The sequence below is a fragment of the Oncorhynchus mykiss genome, chromosome 9 (assembly GCF_013265735.2).
Source record: "Oncorhynchus mykiss isolate Arlee chromosome 9, USDA_OmykA_1.1, whole genome shotgun sequence".
In the NCBI taxonomy this organism is placed as follows: Eukaryota; Metazoa; Chordata; class Actinopteri; order Salmoniformes; family Salmonidae; genus Oncorhynchus; species Oncorhynchus mykiss.
This window is the reverse complement of record NC_048573.1, coordinates 46,257,117-46,278,373: the sequence shown is the minus strand read 5'-3', so window position 1 is coordinate 46,278,373 and position 21,257 is coordinate 46,257,117. Positions and strand designations below refer to the sequence as shown.

General features: G+C 41.7%; 2 protein-coding genes across 9 annotated transcripts; one reads left to right on the top strand and one right to left on the bottom strand.

The window, feature by feature from the left end:
- Positions 1-468: 468 nt before the first annotated feature.
- Positions 469-15,167, bottom strand: LOC110532217 (tumor necrosis factor receptor superfamily member 25). Of its 2 annotated transcripts, none has more exons than XM_021615923.2 (9): positions 15,090-15,167; positions 8,238-8,331; positions 7,182-7,298; positions 6,644-6,758; positions 5,273-5,403; positions 4,597-4,746; positions 4,281-4,306; positions 3,718-3,826; positions 469-1,186 (listed from the first exon to the last, which is right to left on the bottom strand). In XM_021615923.2, exons 2-9 carry the CDS (start codon positions 8,281-8,283, stop codon positions 822-824), a joined length of 1,059 nt encoding a protein of 352 aa, XP_021471598.1. In that variant the 5' UTR covers positions 8,284-8,331; positions 15,090-15,167; the 3' UTR covers positions 469-821. The 2 variants fall into 2 exon arrangements, with proteins under 2 accessions (XP_021471598.1, XP_021471597.1); XM_021615922.2 differs by lacking the exon at positions 15,090-15,167 and adding an exon at positions 8,977-9,377.
- Positions 14,540-20,339, top strand: LOC110532215 (zinc finger protein 362-like). 7 transcript variants are annotated; one of them, XM_021615919.2, is made up of 9 exons: positions 14,540-14,815; positions 16,332-16,395; positions 16,658-16,883; positions 17,276-17,422; positions 17,631-17,967; positions 18,264-18,488; positions 18,954-19,032; positions 19,378-19,536; positions 19,874-20,339. In XM_021615919.2, the coding sequence occupies exons 2-9, from the start codon at positions 16,333-16,335 to the stop codon at positions 19,988-19,990; spliced, it is 1,353 nt and encodes a 450-aa protein (XP_021471594.1). In that variant the 5' UTR covers positions 14,540-14,815; position 16,332; the 3' UTR covers positions 19,991-20,339. The 7 variants fall into 7 exon arrangements, with proteins under 7 accessions (XP_021471594.1, XP_021471591.1, XP_021471595.1 ...); XM_021615916.2 differs by having other exon boundaries at positions 14,552-14,815; positions 16,631-16,883; positions 19,874-20,338; XM_021615920.2 differs by having other exon boundaries at positions 14,552-14,815; positions 16,631-16,883; positions 17,318-17,422; positions 19,874-20,337.
- Positions 20,340-21,257: the final 918 nt, after the last annotated feature.

Here is a 21,257-nt window from a genome sequence, read left to right as displayed (position 1 = left end):
TAAAAAGCATCTAGACATTATCTCAAATTTCTTTTAGACTAACATTTAGTTTTCAACAGAGGAGATTTGTATAAACCTTACTGTCTGTCTCGCCGACATTTGCAACATTGTGTCAATATCTCCAACTGTCCCATAGTAATGAATGTGTAAGGGTCGGGATTAATTTTGTTCAACCAGAGCAAGTCTGCCACAAGTCCGAGACCACTATGATGACACACCAAAAGCATTTGATGGATCATTTTTGTCTTCTTCCAATGCCTTTTAAGGGGAAAGTAATCCAAATGTAACGGAAAGCAATCAGATAACATTACTGAGTTTGGGTAATCTAAAAGTTACGTTAATTATTACAACTTTGGACAGGTAACTAGTAACTGTAACAGATTACATTTAGAAAGTAACCTGCCAAACCCTGCAGGTAACCAGTCTCTGAAGTGGGACTTGAACAGGAAGACTACAGTCCAGGTGGTGACATCATATTTACAGTTCGGTGGGTGAGGGACGCTTCTAGCACCGTGAATAGAGTAGTGGTAGAACTGCCGACTCCTGATGTCACAGGTCCTTGGTGGTGGGGGTTTGATCTATGTCTAATTCGCTCTCTCCATCAGTCTCTCATTCTCATTTGTGAATTACTGTAAATAAAATGTAAAAAGACTCAAATCTATTTCAAAAGAAGAAGAAAAGAACAGCCTTCATGGTCTTATGATGCTGTCATGATGTCATATTCACATCTGGGTATGATCTTATTCTGTGGTGAAGTCATAAGTGATGTCCCAGCAGCCTCCACAATCCTATGTGGTGGTGCTGGGGTGATGTGACACGGGCTAAGTAAGCCTACAGACTCTGTGGTTCTCTGCAGGGATGTCATTGGTTGGGGCTATCAACTGGAGCGCTTGCAGCTGCTCCAGGCTGTCCTGCAGCTGGTGGGCACAGCTGGCCAGGTCCATGTAGAGCAGAGCAGAGTAGACATCCTCCAGGCCTGCAGCCGGGCCCTGGCTCCACAGCCGCAGCATCTGGTACTGCCGTTCCATGGAGCCTAGGCCCGGCTCCAGATCCACACGCTCCAGATGTCGGTCGGGCACAGAGAGCAGGCGCAGGAACTCCTTCCAGCGCCGCAGAGGCACCTCCTTGATGATGGCGTACAACACCTTGGCGGGCCAGCGCTCCTCCTGGGTCTCCTGTCGAGGGACTGATGAAGAGAGGGGAAAGGTGGGGAAGAAAGAAATTCTTGTAGTGTTCAGGTGAGCAAGGTGGTGTGGTGAATATTCAATCAAAACTGGTATCAGCAGGGTATATGAGGAACAGAGAAAAAGGAGAGGGAGGCAATCCGAAAGGTACTGTTATAGGCGAGAGAGATTCTTGAAAAATACAATTCTACACATTTTTACTAATTAATGAAAATTAAATAACTAAAATATAGTTGTTGTATAAGTATTCACCCCCTTAAATATAGGGTCTTCAAAAACGTTTTATTCAATGTCGTCTAAAATGAGAACGGTAACCCCTATCCACGAATACAGCTGGGGATCTTCCAAAACACAACCCAGCCAAGCCGCACTGCTTCTTGACACAATGCACCAACACCAATGTGTTGGAGAAAACACCGTACACCTGGCGACCGTGTCAGTGTGCACTGCGCCCGGCCCGCCACAGGAGTCGCTAGTGCGCGATGGGACAAGAACATCCCTTTCAGCCAAACCCTCCCCTAGCCCGGACGACGCTGGGCCAATTGTGCGCCGCCCCATGGGTCTCCCGGTCGTGGCCGGCTGCGACAGAGCCTGGACCGAACCAGGATCTCTAGTGGCACAGCTAGCACTGCGATGCAGTTCCTTAGACCACTGCACCACTTGGGAGGCCCATACCATACAATCTTTGGTGCGATTTAGTACCATATATGAGCATATCGCCATAAAAGGGCAGGTCATATGTCATACCCACGAGCCCATTTCAAGATGGCTGCGACTCAAGAAGCCAAAACTATACAAATCTTGAACAACGTTGATATGTGTTGAAAGAGAAGACTCACAGACGATAGGGATATGTTATTTGTCAGCCTGTGACCTACTATTGTCGCTTCACAGCCCAGAGAGTCGTTTTCACTAAACATCAAACAACTTACAAGGTAAGAAAAAAACAGTTACTTTGTGAGTGCTTAATCTTGTGTGACCTGTGTTCTGACCATTTCCTTATCTCCCAGGTGTTTTCTTTCTAATGATACCAAGTTCACGCATGTCCTTTTGACATAACTGCTTATTAAAATCAGTTACTTTTGGGTATGTCTATTTAGATGGAAAGCTACATTTTTACCATTACATTTAAGAGGCTTTAGGCAAGCCTAAATGAGTTCAGAGGTAACATTAGCCTTCACAAATCACAATACGTTATATGGACTCCGAGGGAAATAATAGGGGTTGAAATGATTGAATGACTACTCTTTCCTCTGTCCCCTATACATACAACATCTGTAAGGTCCCTCAGTCAAGTATTGCATTTCAAGCACAGATTCAGCTACTATTGAGTAGATCGTGGACAAAAAAAATGACACATCCATTTGAATCCCACTTTGTAACATAATAAAATGTGAAGAAATCCAAGGGAGGTGTACACTTTCTATAGGCACTATAAGTATTAGAGAGTGTGGGCGAGATTCCACCAAAACTGGTATCAGATCATTTTTTGGGATGAGAGAAAACACTGTGAGGATGTGTTTTTAGGAGTGATAAATGTTTGTTTTTTCTAACAACATGAACATATCTATGTCTAGTCTGTGTAAATTATGAGACCTGGTAAGTGTGATGCTAATAGTTTAAATAACAAAATGCTTGCTAGAAATAAAGGTATTTGCACACTATGCAAAATCCCAGTTCAATTCATTTGTTTTTGTGGAGGAAGCCTCAGTCTGGATGGGAATGACACGCAACCTGAGCTACACAAATGCTCCATAACCTTACAACGACACCACAGGGGAATTCTGATGTTGACAACCGTGAGCAATCTTCACGTAAACTAAACGTGGGCATACTGTTTCATCATAAAGAGACGTAAACATGGGGTTTTGACTGAAATATCAACAAGTAAACCTAACATTTGAGGTTAGAACCGGGTGGAAAGACTGGGGACAAACCCTTACTCTCACAGTGCTAAAACTACGCTCACTAATGTCACGCTTATCAGGTGCATATTTTCAGTGGACTGGATGTTGGAATCAGAGTGTAATTTGTAAGATGGATAAGGCAACACGCGCAAATGTTAAAGGTCAAGCATCTGGCTACTTCTTGGTATCTGATTTGCCATTTTCTCTGAAGCTCAGCTTATTTCTGATTCATATCATCAAAGTTTCCCAGTTTCCACCTACACATGCATGCCACCACCACGTGGCTGACCAGAGATAACTTTTACGCTGACAGGCTGAGGTGTTAAAGGAAAGGCGGTTGTTTTGATTCTGAGAAACACAACAAACCACAACAGAGATACTGCCCACACCAGGAACAGGAAAGGTAGTAAGGCTGTACACACTACTCAGAAATGTGCTTGGTGGGATGTCAGTCCTATTTTATCTTAAGAGTACAGGGACTTTTGCTTCAGATTTTTGAAACATTAACGTTATTACAATATGTCATATACATTTATTATAAATCCAAGCTCCTGAACACAACCTTAAGTAGTACTACTGTAGCTTGCTAGAGAAGCTGAAAGCAACAAACTACAATAAAGACTTACTTCTGGGCTCTCTGCCTGGCAACAGGGGTGTGACAAGGGTGCGATACTCCGTCTTGGCAGCACTGTGAGAGAATGTCGTCATGGGAATCCCTTGAGTAATATTCAGTGTCTTGGAAGGGACAGGCAGACAGACAAGTCGTTAGCATCTGTCTGGCTAAGCAGTGCAGAAAAGCTTCCATACGCACATACAGTATATGTATGGTAACATATCAAAATAGATACAGGTCATTTTCTAAACTAGATAAGTCCTTACAGCTTTAAAATCACTGACTTTGTAATTAAAGAGGATAAAGACAAATTATTGGAAGAAAAAAAAGACCTATTGATGTAAACATTGTATCCAGAGTAACTTACAGTAGTGAGTCCATCAATTGTTTCTTACTTTTTTTTCCCGTAATGTAGTGCACGTGCTAATAGTGCGCGTAATGCACGTGCTAGTCAGGATTGGTCTACAGATAAATAAAAATGTATTTTTCTCATGTTCTTTATAGCTTCTCACTTGCTTCCTTTCCCACACTATCACTGATCATGATCCAAATGTAACACAAGAAACTGATACTTACCAGTGATGTTGGGCCATTTGGCTGACCTGTTTGAGTTAAAGACAGACTATCAGCGTTTCCTGCACCAACTGTTGCAGTGAATAACTTGTAAAGTGTATTCACATCAGATCTCTTTAAGATTTAATATGAATAATTATTATTACTGCTAATAACAGTTGACCCATATTTTCATGTAAACCAAGTATTACATTCAACACTTCAAAAATAAAATAACTTTCTATTATATATGAATTGCTCTAAGGGGTTCAATCTCAGTAGGCCATTGATAAGCCAGAGCCCACACTGTCAAATGGGTTACTGGATAGTTTATCATTACCGTTGGCTGATGTGTCCCTTGTAGGCAACTGGAGGTCCTTTTCAGGGGTCGCACAACAGCCATGCACCTTAGTCAGGACAAGGAGACCGGCAAATAACAGAATGGTCACCAGGACAACCACAAAGACATACCCGATGGTCAGAAGGGGATCTGTTGAGGATATGAATAAATATGACCATCAGTGGTGTTTTTCATACCACAAAAGCAACTGAACTATGTGACTACATTTAAGGTTCAGAAGAATGAAGGGGAGAGAGCAACACGATTAAACTAGAGCACCATTTTTTGCATGGAGGAGAAATTTAAGTTACTGTAAAAAAAAAAATGTACATCATAGAATTTGTCAGTATGATGCACTAACGCTGTCGATAGATTCATGCTATCAATTTCAGCGGCAATAGTGCCAGATGATTTGGACAGCAACATGAACATGATGATACTCTTACGGAGGTGCAGGGATAATTCAGATGGAACTGTTAGCAGGCATATAGGTATGCAGGACGGCTTGGAACGCTGCTCGTCCAATCAGCATCCATGATTTCAACAAACCATTTTAGAATTGTTAAAACGTAAGGTTGTCTGACCATTAATGACAGGCGCTGTGACAGGACTAAAAAGGCTTCATGAGGTGACTGAAAGAAGGATCTGTGGAAGCCAAGTTATTGGTGGAACTCACAATGGACTGGACCTGTTTGAGTGATGCTGGGGTTGGATGTCAAGGGTGTCAAGGGTGTCAAGGTTGGGAGTCTCTGAGTCGTAGTAATGGTGCAGAAGGAGCGACATTCTGTATATTTGGAACAGTCTTTACTGAAACATGAAGACAGAAAAACTCAAGGTCACTCACATTAAAACCAGAGGGGATTTCACCTTGACATTCAAAAAATTGTTTTATACGATACCAACAACACTCATGTATACATTTCAAGACTGGACAAGGGAAAGTCAGATGGAGCCCATGTTAGAAAACTTTCAACAAAAGGAAGGTTTAGATACAGATGTTTTTTGTATGTTGTGCTTTTGCATTGTACCCAATCCAGCCTAGAAGTTTAAACTCCCTCAATCTTAGTGTCACAACGATTTTTTACTTAAATCAGGGGGATGAAAATAAATATTGTATCTGTGACAAGTGGGCGTGCCTTTAGAACATGGATTACCAGAAACACAAGAGTACCTCAGAAACATAGAAGGGATGTTCAGGAACTTCAGACCGTATAAATCTGATAAAGCACCACTTTGAGAGGAAGTCCTCAACCCACTAACCTCAATGCATGTCATTACAGGATCTGATTAATCTTTCAGCAGCATCCAACAAATAACTGTGCTCCCTTAGTTGACGTCAACAACAGAGCATGTTCATTCTCTAGTACACTGGATTAAAATCCATGGCTGAGTCATTTCAGGGAAATGAAATCTACATCGACAAAAACTGTGGGTTTTGAGAGGTTATACTGAAGATGTTCTCTATATATTGCACTACTTTTGTAATTTATTTTAAATGTAACCTTTATTTAACTAGTCAAGTCAGTTAAGAACAAATTCTTATTTACAATGACGGCCTACCCCAGCCAAACCCGGACGACGCTGGGCCAATTGTGCGCTGCCCTATGGGACTCCCAATCACGGTCGGATGTGATGCAGCCTGGATTCAAACCAGGTACTGCAGTGACGCCTCTTGCACTGAGATGCAGTGTCTTAGACCACTGTGCCACTCGGGAGCCCTTTCGATCAGGGCCCATATCAAAAGTAGTGCACTATATAGGGACCACGATGCAATTTGGGATGCATGAAGGTCTCAATGTGAAACACTGTGGATGTGTCTGAGGTACTTTGGCAAGAATACAAATTTGATTTAAAAAATGTTCTAGGATGTTCCATGGTCATTGCCTCTGTCAAAATGTGATGGGTTTGTGAGACTAAAGACATGTGTGAGCACTACTCCTTGGCACTACAGAATATTGTATTGTCAGAGCTAAACAGAAAGGGTGGTGCGTATGCTCAGCTTACTAAATGTATAAATATTGTAGAAGCTGGAATCTGGTGGTCGTACATTTGACATTTGAAGCAATTCAACCCATTTCTGGATTTCTTTGGGTAGTAACTCTCCATGCAGCCACATTCAGTGTCATTCTTGGGCTCACAACTCTTCACCACCATTTGAGAGGCTAAGACACAAAGACAAAGCAAAGACACTGTCTCAGTCTCACTCCTATCACATAAACACACACACACACACACACACACACACACACACACACACACACACACACACACACACACACACACACACACACACACACACACACACACACACACACACACACACACACACACACACACACACACACACACACACACAGTTGATATAAACAGTTCTAGCAGTGTAAAATATTAAAATTGTTCTCTTTGCACACTGCGTGTGTGGTTCTGCTGACAGAATATGCTCAAGTCACACACCATAAATAAGCACACAGATGTTCTTCACACAAACATGAATACGTCTGAAAAATAACTGCAGCACTCAGTGCATTATTAGACTGCAGTCCATACAGTAGATGGTCACGTAAATAGGAGTGAAGAATGCTTACCTCTGTCATCACATGCTTTACAGCGTTTACAAGCTACATCATAATTTTGTATTGCAGCGAATTCTTTGCCCGCAATACATTTTATGCATTTGGAGGTTCCTTTTTCAATGTGAAAGCCTGAAAGACATGTTGAAATAAAGTGCAATGTATATGTATCTTTCGCCAAGTGATGCACAAACATTGTATTATATGCACTGTAATGTGTCTCAATTTAACTACGGTCTTACGTCAAGATTGTGAACAAAGCTGTGACAATACTGTATACACCAGGGGTACTCAAATACTATTGGAGAAGGTTCGGTCACACAAATGTCCTAGGTGGCAAAAGTCCGGATGGATATTGTAATTTATCAGCGGAGTAACAAACTCCCACCTCACAAACCATGCATCCCCAAATTGTTCAAACTGTTTACACCACTCTTGTTGGCGGAGATACAATTTTGCAGTTTTAAAGCAAATTTCTTGCAATTCTACACATTTTGCCATGGGGTGGAGAGAACATTTTGCCATTTTAAAGCTGGAGTTCTTAATGGTGAAACAGCCATGTCTGTTTGCAATACTACAACACCAAAGAAGTTACTGCAAACAACGAACACCTCGGACATCATTGCACGAGCGATAGAAGAGCACAATATGTACTACTTTTTTTTAATCATGCTGCTCCTCAGCTTCTTCACACTACTGCGGATTCCATCTTTTAAGTTTCCGGCAATTCTACACATTTTGCCATGTCTTGTGTGTGTTCATATGATACAAATAGCTCTGTCAGTAAATGACATAACAAGAGGAAAACTGCCCATGCACTACCAAATTTCAAAATTGCACCTACTACTACAACTCTCAATAGCAGAAAGTTGAAAGCCCGACTTAATTTCAAAAATAAATTAAAAAGTTGGGACCCGCGGTCCGTTTTGACACCATTCTGGGTCCGGATCCGAACAGCTGTCAGCCTATTGAGTGTGGCTGGTATACACTATACTGTAGTGTAGTTCGGGACTAACTAGTTCCACTTCTGTTTAAGCTCAGATTCTAATTGTGTTACTCAGTGATGTTTACCTGCTGGACATTCATTGCAGGTACTTTCCGGTTGTTTCTTTAGCATCTCCTCAGTGCAAATCCGCACAGAGTCAAGACAGGCTAGTGTCAACACCTGGCAGACAAAGGAGAGACAGAGGTTTGTCATTAGTGATATACCATTTGTCCTTGAGGAGTGCATAAACTGCTACAGCTTACAACACCAACATACTGATATACTCTTCCAAAATACATTTATGTGTATTTGGAAATTACCTCACTAATGGCCCACAATTAAAGGGGCATTGTGCAGGATTTTAACCTCATATTCATTATCTAAAGCACAATACCAGTGTCTACATATGAGCAAACGATATGTGATAATTAGGAACACTTAATAAGATTTGGCCAGTCAACACATTTAGAAATATTGCCTTCCACTTCACAACCTTGCTAACACCTATGACAACTATTATCACTCAATATTAAATAGTAAACATTTCAAGCATCGTCGTAAATAACCCTAAACCTAATCCATTGACAGTAACATGAAATAATTGTCTGTCATTATATAAATAAACTGCCATGATATCACTTTACATATCCATTATGATGCAGTTACATAAGCATTATGACAGGCCAATAACAAAACAAAAAAATGTATCCAAATTAATGTAAAGCAGAATGTGAATTTCCAATCAAAGTAGAGGAATTTTAATGAACATACAGAAATTAGAATATACAAAAATTAGATTTAGATAATAATTGTGTAAATACTTACCAACACATAGAACCACATTTTGAAAATACTTTAAAATGATAAAGTGTAGACAGTGGTTTGCTTCTCTCATCTGAAATAAATGGATGTACTCAACTCAATCATAAAACAAAACTTAAGATCAATATTAAAAAGACTATAGCCAAAAAAACATAGCGAGTCAATACAAAATGTTTGCAGCATTCTAGCTAGCCATTTGCCAATTTCCTAGTAGAAATTTGAACAAAAAAGCTAAAATGGCTCTTAATACGCTGTGATGAGTTAGAATTAGGTCAAAGGAAGTCTATAGTGTCAGCTCGTTCAAGACTTCAGAGAACTGATAAGGCAACAGGAAACTCAGTCAGATAAAATACTGGTTTCCATTGCTGGTACAACCATACGTAAGCAAGCAGTTCTATTTAAGTCTGTAAAGCTGCAATTTACTGTACATTGCCTTCAAAAAATATTCACACCCCTTGACTTTTTCCACATGTTGTTGTGTTACAAAGTGGGATTCAAATGGATTTTTTGTCAACAACCTACACAAAATACTTTAATGTCAAAGTGGAAGAAAAATTCAAACATTTGTAAAAATAAATATGACAAATAAAACACTCATGTCTTGATAAGATAAGTATTCAACCCCCTGAGTCAATACATGTAAGAATCACCTTTGGCACCGATTACAGCTGTGAGACTTTCTGGGTAAGTCTCTAAGAGCTTTCCACACCTGGACTGTGCAGCATTTTCCCATTTTTCCTTTCAAAATTCTTCAAGCTCTGTCAAATTGGTTGTTGATCATTGCAAGACAACAATTTTCAGGTCTTGACATAGATTTTTCAAGTAGATTTAATTCAAAACTGTAACTCGGCCACGCAGGAACATTCACGGCCTTCTTGATTATCAATTTTCATGCCGTGAAGGAGGTCTTCGTGGGCAATTCTCAGCCTTGTCTCAGGGTAGTAAGCTGGTGGTTTCAAAGATATCCCTCTAGTGGTGTGGGGCTGTGCTTAGGCAAAGTGGGTGGGGTTATATCCTGCCTGGTTGGCCCTGTCCAGGGGTATCTAACGGGGCCACAGTGTCTCCCGACCCCTCCTGTCTCAGCCTCCAGTATTTATGCTGCAATAGTTTATGTGTCGGGGGGCTAGGGTCAGTCTGTTATATCTGGTATAATTCTTCTGTCTTATCCGGTGTCCTATGTGAATTTAAGTATGCTCCCTCTAATTCTCTCTCTCTCCCTCTCCCTAGGGCCATGCCTCAGGACTACCTGGCCTGATGACTCCTTGCTGTCCCCAGTCTACCTGGTCGTGCTGCTGCTCCAGTTTCAACTGTTCTGCCTGTGGCTATGGAACCCTGACCTGGTCACCGGACGTGCTACCTTGTCCCGGAGCTGCCGTTTTCGACTCTCTCTCTACTGCAACTGCTGTCTCAAACTATGAATGCTCGGCTATGAAAAGCCAACTGACATTTACTCTTGAGGTGCTGACCTGTTGCATCCTCTACAACCACTGATTATTATTATTTGACCCTGCTGGTTATCTATGAACGTTTGAACATCTTGGCCATGTACTGTTATAATCTCCACCCGGCACAGCCAGAAGAGGACTGGCCACCCCTCAGAGCCTGGTTGCTCACTAGGTTCCTTCCTAGGTTTCTGCCTTTCTAGGGGAGTTTTTCCTCGACACCGTGCTTCTACATCTGCATTGCTTGCTGTTTGGAGTTTTAGGCTGGGTTTCTGTATAGCACTTTGTGACATTGGCTAATGTAAAAAGGGCTTTATCAATACATTTGATTGATTGATTGATTTGGCCTCGTGTTTTAGGTTATTGTCCTGCTGAAAGGTGAATTGATCTCCCAGTTTCTGGAGGAAAGCAGACTGAACCAGGTTTTCCACTAGGATTTTGCCTGAGTTTAGCTCCATTCCGTTTATTTTTTTAATCTTGAAAAACTCCCCAGTCCTTAACAATTACAAGCATACCCATAACAGGGCTGGCACGAAAAAGAATCCGTTGATCGGGCCTTTGATTTCCATAGGCGGGCACGTTTTTTCAAAGAACTGCAAAGCTGCTGGGTTTTTCACGCTCAACAGTTTCCCGTGTGTGTCAAGAATGGCCCACCATCCAAAGGACATCCAGCCAACTTGACACAACAGTGGGAAGCATTAGAGTCAACATTAGTCAGAATCCCTGTTGAGCATTTTTGATACCTTGTAGAGTCCATGCCCTGGCGAATTGAGGCTGTTCTGAGGGCAAAATGGGAGAGGGGGGTGTAACTCATTATTAGGAAGGTGTTTTGCATATACAGTTGAAGTTGGAAGTTTACATACACCTTAGCCAAATACATTTAAACTCAGTTTTTCACAATTCCTGACATTTAATCTAAGTAAAAATTCCCTGTTTTAGGTCAGTTAGGATCACCACTTTATTTTAAGAATGTGAAATGTCAGAATAATAGTAGAACGAATGCTTTTTTTCAGCTTTTGTTTCCGTCATCACATTCCTAGTGGGTCGAAGTTTACATACACTCAATTAGTATTCGGTAGCATTGCCTTTAATTGCTTAACTTGGGTTAAACATTTCAGGAAGCCTTCCACAAGCTTCCCACAATAAGTTGGTTGAATTTTGGCCCATTCCTCCTGACAGAGCTGGTGTAACTGAGTCAGGTTTGTAGGTCTCCTTGCTCCCAAACGCTTTTTCAGGTCTGCCCACAAATGTTCTATAGGATTGAGGTCAGGGCTTTGTGATGGCCACTCCAATACCTTGACTTTGTTGTCCTTAAGCCACTTTGCCACAATTTTGGAAATATGCTTGGGGTCATTGTCCATTTGGAAGACCCATTTGCTACCAAGCTTTAACTTCCTGACTGATGTCTTGAGATGTTGCTTCAATATATCCACATCCTTTTACTGCCTCATGATGTCATCTATTTTGTGAAGTGCACCAGTCCCTCCTGCAGGAAAGCACCCCCACAACATGATGCTGCCACCCCTGTGCTTCACGGTTGGGATGGTGTTCTTCGGCTTGCAAGAATCCCCCCTTTTCCTCCAAACATAACGATGGTCATTATGGCCAAACAGTTCTATTTTTATTTCCTCAGACCAGAGGACATTTCTCCAAAAAGTACCATTTTTGTCCCCATGTGCAATTGCAAACCGTAGTCTCACTTTTTTATGGCGGTTTTGGAGCAGTGGCTTCTTCCTTGCTGAGCAGCCATTCAGGTTATGTCGATATAGGACTTGTTTTACTGTGGATATACTTTTGTACCGGTTTCCTCCAGCATCTTCACAAGGTCCTTTGCTGTTGTTCTGGGATTGATTTGCACTTTTCGCACTAAAGTACGTTAATCTCTAGGAGACAGAATGTGTCTCCTTCCTGAGCGCTATGACGGTTGCGTGGTCCCATGGTGTTTATACTTGCATACTATTGTTTGTACAGATGAACGTGGTACCTTCAGGCGTTTGGAAATTGCTCCCAAGGATGAAGCATAGTTGTGGAGGTTTACACTTTTTTTCTGAGGTCTTGGCTGATTTCTTTTGATTTTCCCATGATGTCAAGCAAAGAGGCACTGAGTTTGAAGGTGGGCCTTGAAATACATCCACAGGTACACCTCCAATTGACTCAAATGATGTCAATTAGCCTATCTGAAGCACCTAAAGCCATGACATTAGTCTATGTAAACTTCTGACCCACTGGAATTGTGATACAGGAAATTATAAGTGAAATATTCTGTCTGTAAACAATTGTTGGAAAAATGACTAGTGTCATGCACAAAGTAGATGTCCTAACCGACTTGCCAAAACTATAGTTTGTTAAAACAAGTTTTAATGACTCCAACATAAGTGTATGTAAACTTCCGACATCAACTGTACGTAAAAAAATTCTACGTAGAGTGTCCCGCACATGCGCAAGCCCTCTTTGACCATTAGCTGTCGGGAAGAGAGGTCCAGTAAAAGTCAGATCCGCAGCAGCTCTGTAAATTATAAAGTCAATCTCAATGTGACTTGGATTTAAAAAGAATAGCGCAGAGACTGATGCTAAAAAATATGTTTACACCAATCCAATGCTTTTAAACTTTAGTAGTACAAAAATAATCAAGTTGGCTCCTGAGTGGCGCAGCGGTCTAAGGCACTGCATCATTGCATCTCAGTGCTAGAGGCGTCACTACAGACTCTGGTTTGATTCCAGGCTGTATCACAACCGGCCGTGATTGGGAGTTACATAGGGCGGCGCACAATTGGCCCAGCGTTGTCCGGGTTAGGGTTTGGCCGTCATTGTAAATAAGAATTTGTTCTTAACTGACTTGCCTAGTTAAATAAATAGTTAAAAAATTCCCTGTTAGCTTGTGATAGCTAGCGATACACAAGCTAGGCCTATTTGAAACGTTGCCATCTCCTGGATGCATTTACCTGCCAGATTCAGTAGCTTCAAAACCTCCCAAAAGCTTGAAAACCCAATTCAATTTTTGGTTAAAGTTAAAGATGCCACTAGAGATTCTGGGTTCGAGTCCAGGCTCTGTCGCAGCCAGCCCGCGACCGGTAGACACATGGGTCAGCCCACAATTGGCCCAGCGTCATTTGGGTTAGGGGAGGGTTTGGCCGGCAGGGATGTCCTTGTCCCATCGTGCACTAGTGACTCCTGTGGCGGGCCGGGCGCAGTGCACGCTGACACGGTCACCAGGTGTACGGTGTTTGCTCTGACACATTGGTGCGTTTGGCTTCCGGGTTAAGTGGGCATTGTGTCAAGAACCAGTGTGGCTTGGTTGGGTTGTGTTTCGGGGGACGCGCGGCTCTCGACCTTCGCCTCTCCCGAGTCCGTACAGTTGTAGCAGCAATGAGACAAGACTGTAACTACTAATTGGATACCACTAAATTGGGGAGAAAAAGGGGGTAAAAAAAAGGTAAATATGCATTATGCAGAAATCGATCCACCATTTCCTGGTTGCTCAAATTAAAATAGTGCGCCTAACTTCAGTATATGCAACAAAACAAGCATTATACTATGCCATCACACTTCTGACACCAGTGTAGCGAACAGCAACATTGCGGGTCGCCCAAAAAGTTACATATTGCAGCTTAAAGAAAAAATAAACGTAATACATCATTTTTTTTTGTTAGTTTGAGTCAAAGATAATAGTTGCAGATTAGTTTTCGTGTTTCAAACCGGTTTGTTAATTATTTTATTTAAATTGACAAAAAAAAAATTCCTGACAAGTTTTTGTTTCAGTATTCATTTACTATAAAAACCTTGGTTAGGAGACATAGGTTCGAGACCGGCAGGGGCAGTTGCCCTGTTACCGTTTGCTATGCCATCCCATCCCACTTCTGACACCGGTGTAGCAAACAGCAACATTGCGGGTCTCCTTGTGTATTGTGGTGAAATACTTGACTAAATCATTATTGTAGTATCCCAGGAATGCTATATCCACTGCCCTTGGACTGTATGCTCTCTAACATTAATTATTAAACAATTCCATAATAAACAAAAGTCACCTCGCTACCATTACTAGTGGAAAAAAATCAAGTGCCAATGTAACAAGTTTTGGGCGTGTGATAAGATCAAGAAGTCATGTATCGAAAAATGCTCTTTTTGAGTAATGTTTGCCATTGACACCTGATGAACATTAGATCAATGCTTTGTGCGTCGTTTCGCATTATAACCAAGTTAAAATAAAAACCACTGCAGTTGGATTCAAATTAGCCTACTTTTAAAAATGTCCAGCCTTCGGACAGCTTGGCAACAGCAGCTACGTACAGCACCCAGAAGCGAACAAAGCGACCCGGAAGCGCTGAACCAATTGGAGGCAGGCAGAAAGAATACCTATCTTTAATAATAAAGCAAGACAAAATCTGCAATCGGGACATCAGGTCTGTGTGCAATTCATGGAATTTGTTTGTAAATGTGCATTTCTGGAAGTTAATAAACCCCAAATGTATGCATTATGCAGATAATATCATTTTATGCCCCTCGATTCGTTAAAAAGTTGGAATGTAAAAAATACCAAAGTGAACGCATTTTGGAAAAGATTGGCATAACGTCTTTTAGAATATATTTCTGTCAGCGTGCGGTTGTAACATTGTGACCTTTACGCATTGATGATATTTTATAAAAGCATTTCAGCGCAAAGCTCGAGCATCTTACCTATTTGCGTGCTATTTGCAGGGCATGGTCTGTTTAGGAAGTGTCCCGTTTTTTAAGAGGTGGGGAGGCCGGGCTATTCAAACCTGCAATTCGTCGTAAACATTGATTCATGTTTTTGACGTAAACACACATTTGTGTTAAGCGGCCTCCTTTTAGGAGAAAATGAGATGCTCCTAATTTTGGGGTCTGCAGAATATGGCGTCCCGCCTTATAAAAATAAGTCAGGCTGCCATTTTTGTTTCTCTTTTGTCTGAAAATGTTTTAATAAATGTGTCTGAGAATGTTTCTGTGTGGCATCGTATCGGATTGTCGCATCGCCAAATGTGACTGAATTTCAGAGCTGTCGAGGGGCACACGTGCTATCAAAAGTCTAGACTACCAAAGGAAACATGAAATGCTGCCTAAATGAATTATAACTGGAAGGGGACGTAACTAATATTTTACAGGAAATATATTTTGTAAAGAATAAAACGTTGACATTGAGCCTATTCTGATTTCCGTAGACCAACAATGTGTGCTAAACTGTCTAGGCATAAAACCTCTGGCATAAACCTTTGGGAATGGGATAAAGAATATTGAAGGTAGGCCTATCGAAAATGACTGACAGGTGTGATCGTATTCAGTGAAAGTTTGGATGTTTGATTGCATTCTTGTAATGTCTTTTGAGGCCTGTGATTGACTGCAGTTTGAGCTGAACATACTAGGTTTTTATACAATAATTATGAACATTTATTATTGTGACTCTGTGAATTGTGCTATTTGTTCTGTTAATTACCCAAATCCGAATGCGACAAAGTTACTCTATTGTATAATACTTCATTATTGGCATATCATATATTTTTTCTAAGTATTCATGTAATATAGTAGAAAGAATATAATAACTTAAGTTATTAGGTAATAAACTCATGATAACAGCCCTATTCACGCAGTCACAATCTAATTTCATAAACCATATGGTACAAAACTGGTCTCTTTGTCTTGAGAGGTAGAGACCTGAGTCTGCCTCCCATTAAGGCTATTGTACTTTCCCCCCACTCTACTACTTCTGCTCTGTGCAAAGGAAAATAGGAGGGATGCTCAAAAACAAAACAGTCACATGAAACATCAGTACACCTGTCCATTTTATTCTTAGTTTCAATCTAATACATTTAATAACCTCCCAATACATGGGATAATGCTTTGTAGATAATGGTATTTGGAAAATGATAAAATACCGCAATAAAACGTGCGTTTCCATCGCAGGATGGCTGAGCCTCGGTTCAACAACCCCTACTTCTGGCCTCCGCCTCCCTCCATGCCTGGCCAGGTAAGGACATCTTAATTTTTTATGTCCTTCCATCTAGGCTGACATGGTTATGCATACTCAGCTCATTATTTTCTCAGTTAAAAGTATTTAAATCTAGGTAAATGCCCATCAGAAGAGGTTAACAACTAAGGTATTAAACAGAAACAAAAGTATGACTATAATGGGATCATCTTTAGCTTGATGGTTGATACAATGGAGCTGTTTTCTGTTGAACATGACCGGTTAACCCTTTCAGCTGGATAACCTGGTGCTCATCAACAAGATCAAGGAGCAGCTGATGGCTGAGAAGATCCGACCCCTGCACCTGCCACCCAACTCAGCCCCCTCCCAGCAAACCCTGCTGGTGGCTTCCTCCCCCTCGGACGGGGGGCAGCAGCAGCATGGCATGCCCATGCCCAAGCACCAGCAGGGGCAGCACCACCCTCAGGGCTTGGTCCAGCAGCCCGACATCGCCCTGCACGCCCGCCCAGCCTCCAGCTCTGTGCCAGGTAGGTACTGTAACAGTGTTTGCTGTCTGCTCACCACACTGGCGTGCACACTGGAGACACCACCTGGCTCTGGTCATACTTAAAGACCAATATTCTGTTCAATGGTCTCAATCTCAATAGTCTGAAGTGCCTTCCCCTTCGCATCTCCTCTCCGTCATCTGCATTGATTAGGAAAGCACAGATGAAAGTCATATGGTGGATGCCTACCAGTGTAGTTCTTTCATATCGGTGCAGAGGATTGAAAGTAAGTCAAAAATGTAGCGTAAATGCAGCCATAGATTTAGACATTTTTAATCATCCCCGTTGTATTATGGAGCGTTGTAAGATCTCAGGATGGATGTTGAGTATAAATATGTGCTATTTATAAAGTGATTTTCTCATTTGTCCCTCAGTTAGATCAGTTAACTTTATTACCTTCAATGTCGATGATGCAGACGTGAATATGGATGACAAGTCAGCAGTGAAGGCCAAAGGACTGTGGGATGAGTGGCACATGCGACAGATCGTAGAGCAGCCCTCTAGAGTTAACCATCGGTCAGGTAATAACCACACCACCTTTCTCATTGGAAACATACAATCGTCAATGAAAACATTCAAAAGCTGTGTAGTTCATAAGGGTTAGACAAGAGCCAAATGCATTTCAGTGTGCCTCTTAAGTTCTGACACCTTCCCTAATTAGTTTGTGTCAAAGCTCAGTCTCTCAGCAAGCTAAATCGCTAACCTTTTGCATGGCTTATCATTTGTAAGTCTTCATGTGCCCATACACAGGTCTGGCCCGGCCGGACGGCCACAGCACTTCCGAGGCCCTCACGCCCACCACACCCACCTCCAGCAGCCAGAATCGACTGGGAGGGGCCCCATCGGTCAACATCATCTCCGGGCTGGCCAGTGGGCCTGGCATGGAGCAGATGAAGAGCGGGGGCCTGGCCGGACTCCTCGGCCCTCCACCCAAGACACCCCGCGGGAGGAAGAAGATCAAAGCGGAGAGCGGAGGGCCTCTTCTGGTGGTGCCCTACCCCATCATGGCCTCTGGCGCAGACCAGGGCTGCATCACCTTCCCTGCCAAAGAGGGCAAAACATACAGGTATGGGCAATGTTTGTAAAACGGATTCAATTTAGCTTAGTTTCAAGTGTACATAATAATTCTTATTTCTTCAATAAGCACCCATTTCAGTGGTTGTAGACCTAGAGAAATTTTAGTCACATGCACATATCGGTAACGGTGTTATTGGTAACACAGTGTTATACATAAGACATTCATAACACCCTCAAAGATTGGTCATGGCACCTTTTTGAGTGTTGCAGTATCATTCATAACACAACCTTCATCCATGACATATGATATGACCCAGTCCCATTTGTATGTATCCCTCCACTCAGATGCAAAGTGTGTCCGCTTACCTTCTTGTCCAAGTCGGAGATGCAGATCCACTCCAAGTCCCACACGGAGGCCAAACCCCACAAGTGTCCCCACTGCTCCAAGTCCTTTGCCAACGCGTCCTACCTGGCCCAGCACCTCCGCATTCACCTGGGCATCAAGCCTTACCACTGCTCCTACTGCGAGAACTCCTTCCGTCAGCTCTCGCACCTGCAGCAGCACACCAGGTCATTTGAGTTCACCTTCATGGAATAGGAAGGAATAGGAAAAAAAGTAATCCACCAAAATCCACACCATATTAAAATGTGTTTGTGGCTTCACAATGGCAATGACAACATTAATTAAAAACATATTTTAAACAGGAACACTCCATGTATTGCTGGAATGTACAGTAGCCTTGAACTGCATTGTTGGATAAGGGCTTGTAAGTAAGCATTTCATCGTAAGGTTGTACCTGTTGTATTTGGCACATGTGACAAATAACATTTGATTTGCATCAGTGACCCTGACATTGGGCAGCACTGAGAAATGTATGATTATGTATCCATTGTTTTATAACTCTTTATTATTTTTTTTACACCATATTCTTTTACATTGTCATTATATGTCCTGTCATAATTGCTAAATAAAACATAATATTTCAGTCCATTCTCTCTCCAACATGCATCTATTTTCCTCTGCATGTGTCTTAGAATCCACACTGGTGACAGACCCTATAAATGCGCGGCCCCTGGATGTGAAAAGGCCTTTACCCAGCTCTCTAACCTACAGGTCAGTATTACATCACAGCAGGATTACTTACTTATGTTCTACAGTCCATCTCTCAGTGCTGAATGGCCCCGAGTCTATTGATAATATTAAAGGTGCTACATAGTAAAATTCTAATTGAATGTAGCCCTAAATGGCATACTGCAGAAGTGAAGGTATAAGATTCCATGAGAGAAAAATATGGTCTACTCAACCATACAATAATTACTTTGCTCTGAATGATAGTTATCCTCTAATGAGTGACTGAGTTGTGCTTATCTCTTCTATTTCTCTCTCGCTCTGCCCACCCCCTCCCCTCCTCTCGCTCTCTCTCTGCCCACCCCTCCCCTTCTCTCTCTCTCTATGTAGTCTCACCAGAGGCAGCACAACAAGGACAAGCCGTACAAATGTCCCAACTGCTACCGTGCCTACTCAGATTCAGCATCGTTACAGATCCACCTGTCTACGCACGCCATCAAAAACGCTAAGGCCTACTGCTGCAGTATGTGTGGCCGGGCATACACCTCAGTGAGTATCCTATCCCTCTGTTCAGTATTAGGCGTTAGTAGTAGTGTAAGCAAATCCAATGCATTGCTATAGTCCTGGTCAGTTATAGTGTCTGTAAACATTTGCAGAAGCCGCACATAAAACCACAACATAACTAAGTATGAATTAAGCTCACCACATGAAGAAAGAAAGAGGGGTCAAAGATTGTGATTTACAGAATCAGTTGCTTACTGACTTTTATAAAAACCTGCAGGCGATTACTGAATGTTGGGACCAGGGTTGCCAACCTATTCCTGTGTTTAGGCATTTGTGTGGGGAAACCAACCGATTTTGAGTTGTCCATTTTGTGTCTTTGCAGGAAACCTACCTTATGAAGCACATGTCCAAACATACAGTGGTTGAGCACCTAGTGAGTCACCAGTCCCCCCAGAGGACAGAGTCCCCCAGTATCCCAATACGCATCTCCCTCATCTGAGCTCTCCACCCACACAGCGGTACTGTATGTTGTTGTATTCATTTTCTATGTTAGGCTGTAGTTTAGGGACCCTGCATATAAGGTCATCGACACAAGGCCTACATACAGTGCCTTTGGAAAGTATTCAGACCTCTTGACTTTTTCCACATTTTGTTACGTTACAGCCTTATTCCAAAATTGATTTTTAATAGAAATCCTCAGCAATCTACACACAATACCGCATAATGACAAATTGAATACAGGTTTTTTGAATTTGTAGCAAATTTAAATAAAATAAAAACAGAAATAGCTTATTTACATAAGTATTCAAACCTTTTACTATTTTTATTTATTTTATTTAACCTTTATTTAACCAGGAAGGGCACATTCAGATTAAAATCTCTTTTTCAAGAGCGCCCTGGCCAAGATAGGCAGCACCAAGTCATTACAAAAAAATTACAGACAGACAACATGAAAAACTACAAGTAATCTAGTAAAAACCATTGAATTCAGAAGAGTATTAAACAGCAAATTAAAAACATTGACAGGTCAGGGAATCAGCCTCAAAATCCTTCATCAGTGATTTAAAAACACCATTCGGGACAAGTTCTTCCAGTTTAAAAGTATTTTGTAAGGTGTTCCAAGACGATGGCGCAGAGTACATAAAAGCCCTTTTACCAAATTCAGTTCGGACATTTCGAACAGTGAGCAGGATAAAGTCCAGCGAACGAAGAGAGTACCCACCACATTTATGAACAATAAAAATACCCAAATAAAAAGGTAGTAAACCCAAAATGGCTTTGTAAATAAAAGTATACCAGTGACTAGAGAAGGCCAGCCAACCCTGGTATACAAAGTGCAGTGGTGCGTAAGGGTTTTGCAGTTTAAAATAAATCTCAAAGTGCCATGGTAAAGAGTGTCAATTGATCTCAAACACTGAGCGGAAGCATTCATATATAACATATCTGTGATAAAATGCTGGGTTCGTTGTCTGATCAGGCGCAAGACACAGGTTTGAGAAAACACAAAAGTCTTTATTCAAAATATTAAAAACTGGAATATCTCCAACAAGGAAACATAAAGTCTAGAGAAAACCCTCCAACACACACGGTAACACAAAACAATCACGGACAAAACAGAAAGGTAGACGAGAGGGTAAATAAGGAACATAATAAGGGAGTAGAAATCAGGTGTGCGTAATCAAGACAAAACAAAAGGAAAAAGGAAACATGGATCGTGATGACTAGAAAGCCGGTGACGTCGACCGCCGAACGCCACCCGAACAAGG

Excerpts from the sequence above, each read along its gene's own strand:
- LOC110532217 (XM_021615922.2), bottom strand. Across the intron at positions 4,307-4,596 it reads AAGGGACACATCAGCCAACG|GTCAGCCAAATGGCCCAACA; the intron begins GTAATGATAAAC and ends TAACTCAAACAG. Across the intron at positions 1,187-3,717 it reads GCCAGGCAGAGAGCCCAGAA|TCCCTCGACAGGAGACCCAG; the intron begins GTAAGTCTTTAT and ends TCTCTTCATCAG.
- LOC110532215 (XM_021615916.2), top strand. The coding sequence starts at position 16,333 with ATGGCTGAGCCTCGGTTCAACAACCCCTACTTCTGGCCTCCGCCTCCC. Across the intron at positions 16,884-17,275 it reads AGCCTCCAGCTCTGTGCCAG|TTAGATCAGTTAACTTTATT; the intron begins GTAGGTACTGTA and ends TTTGTCCCTCAG. Across the intron at positions 18,489-18,953 it reads CACCTGCAGCAGCACACCAG|AATCCACACTGGTGACAGAC; the intron begins GTCATTTGAGTT and ends CATGTGTCTTAG.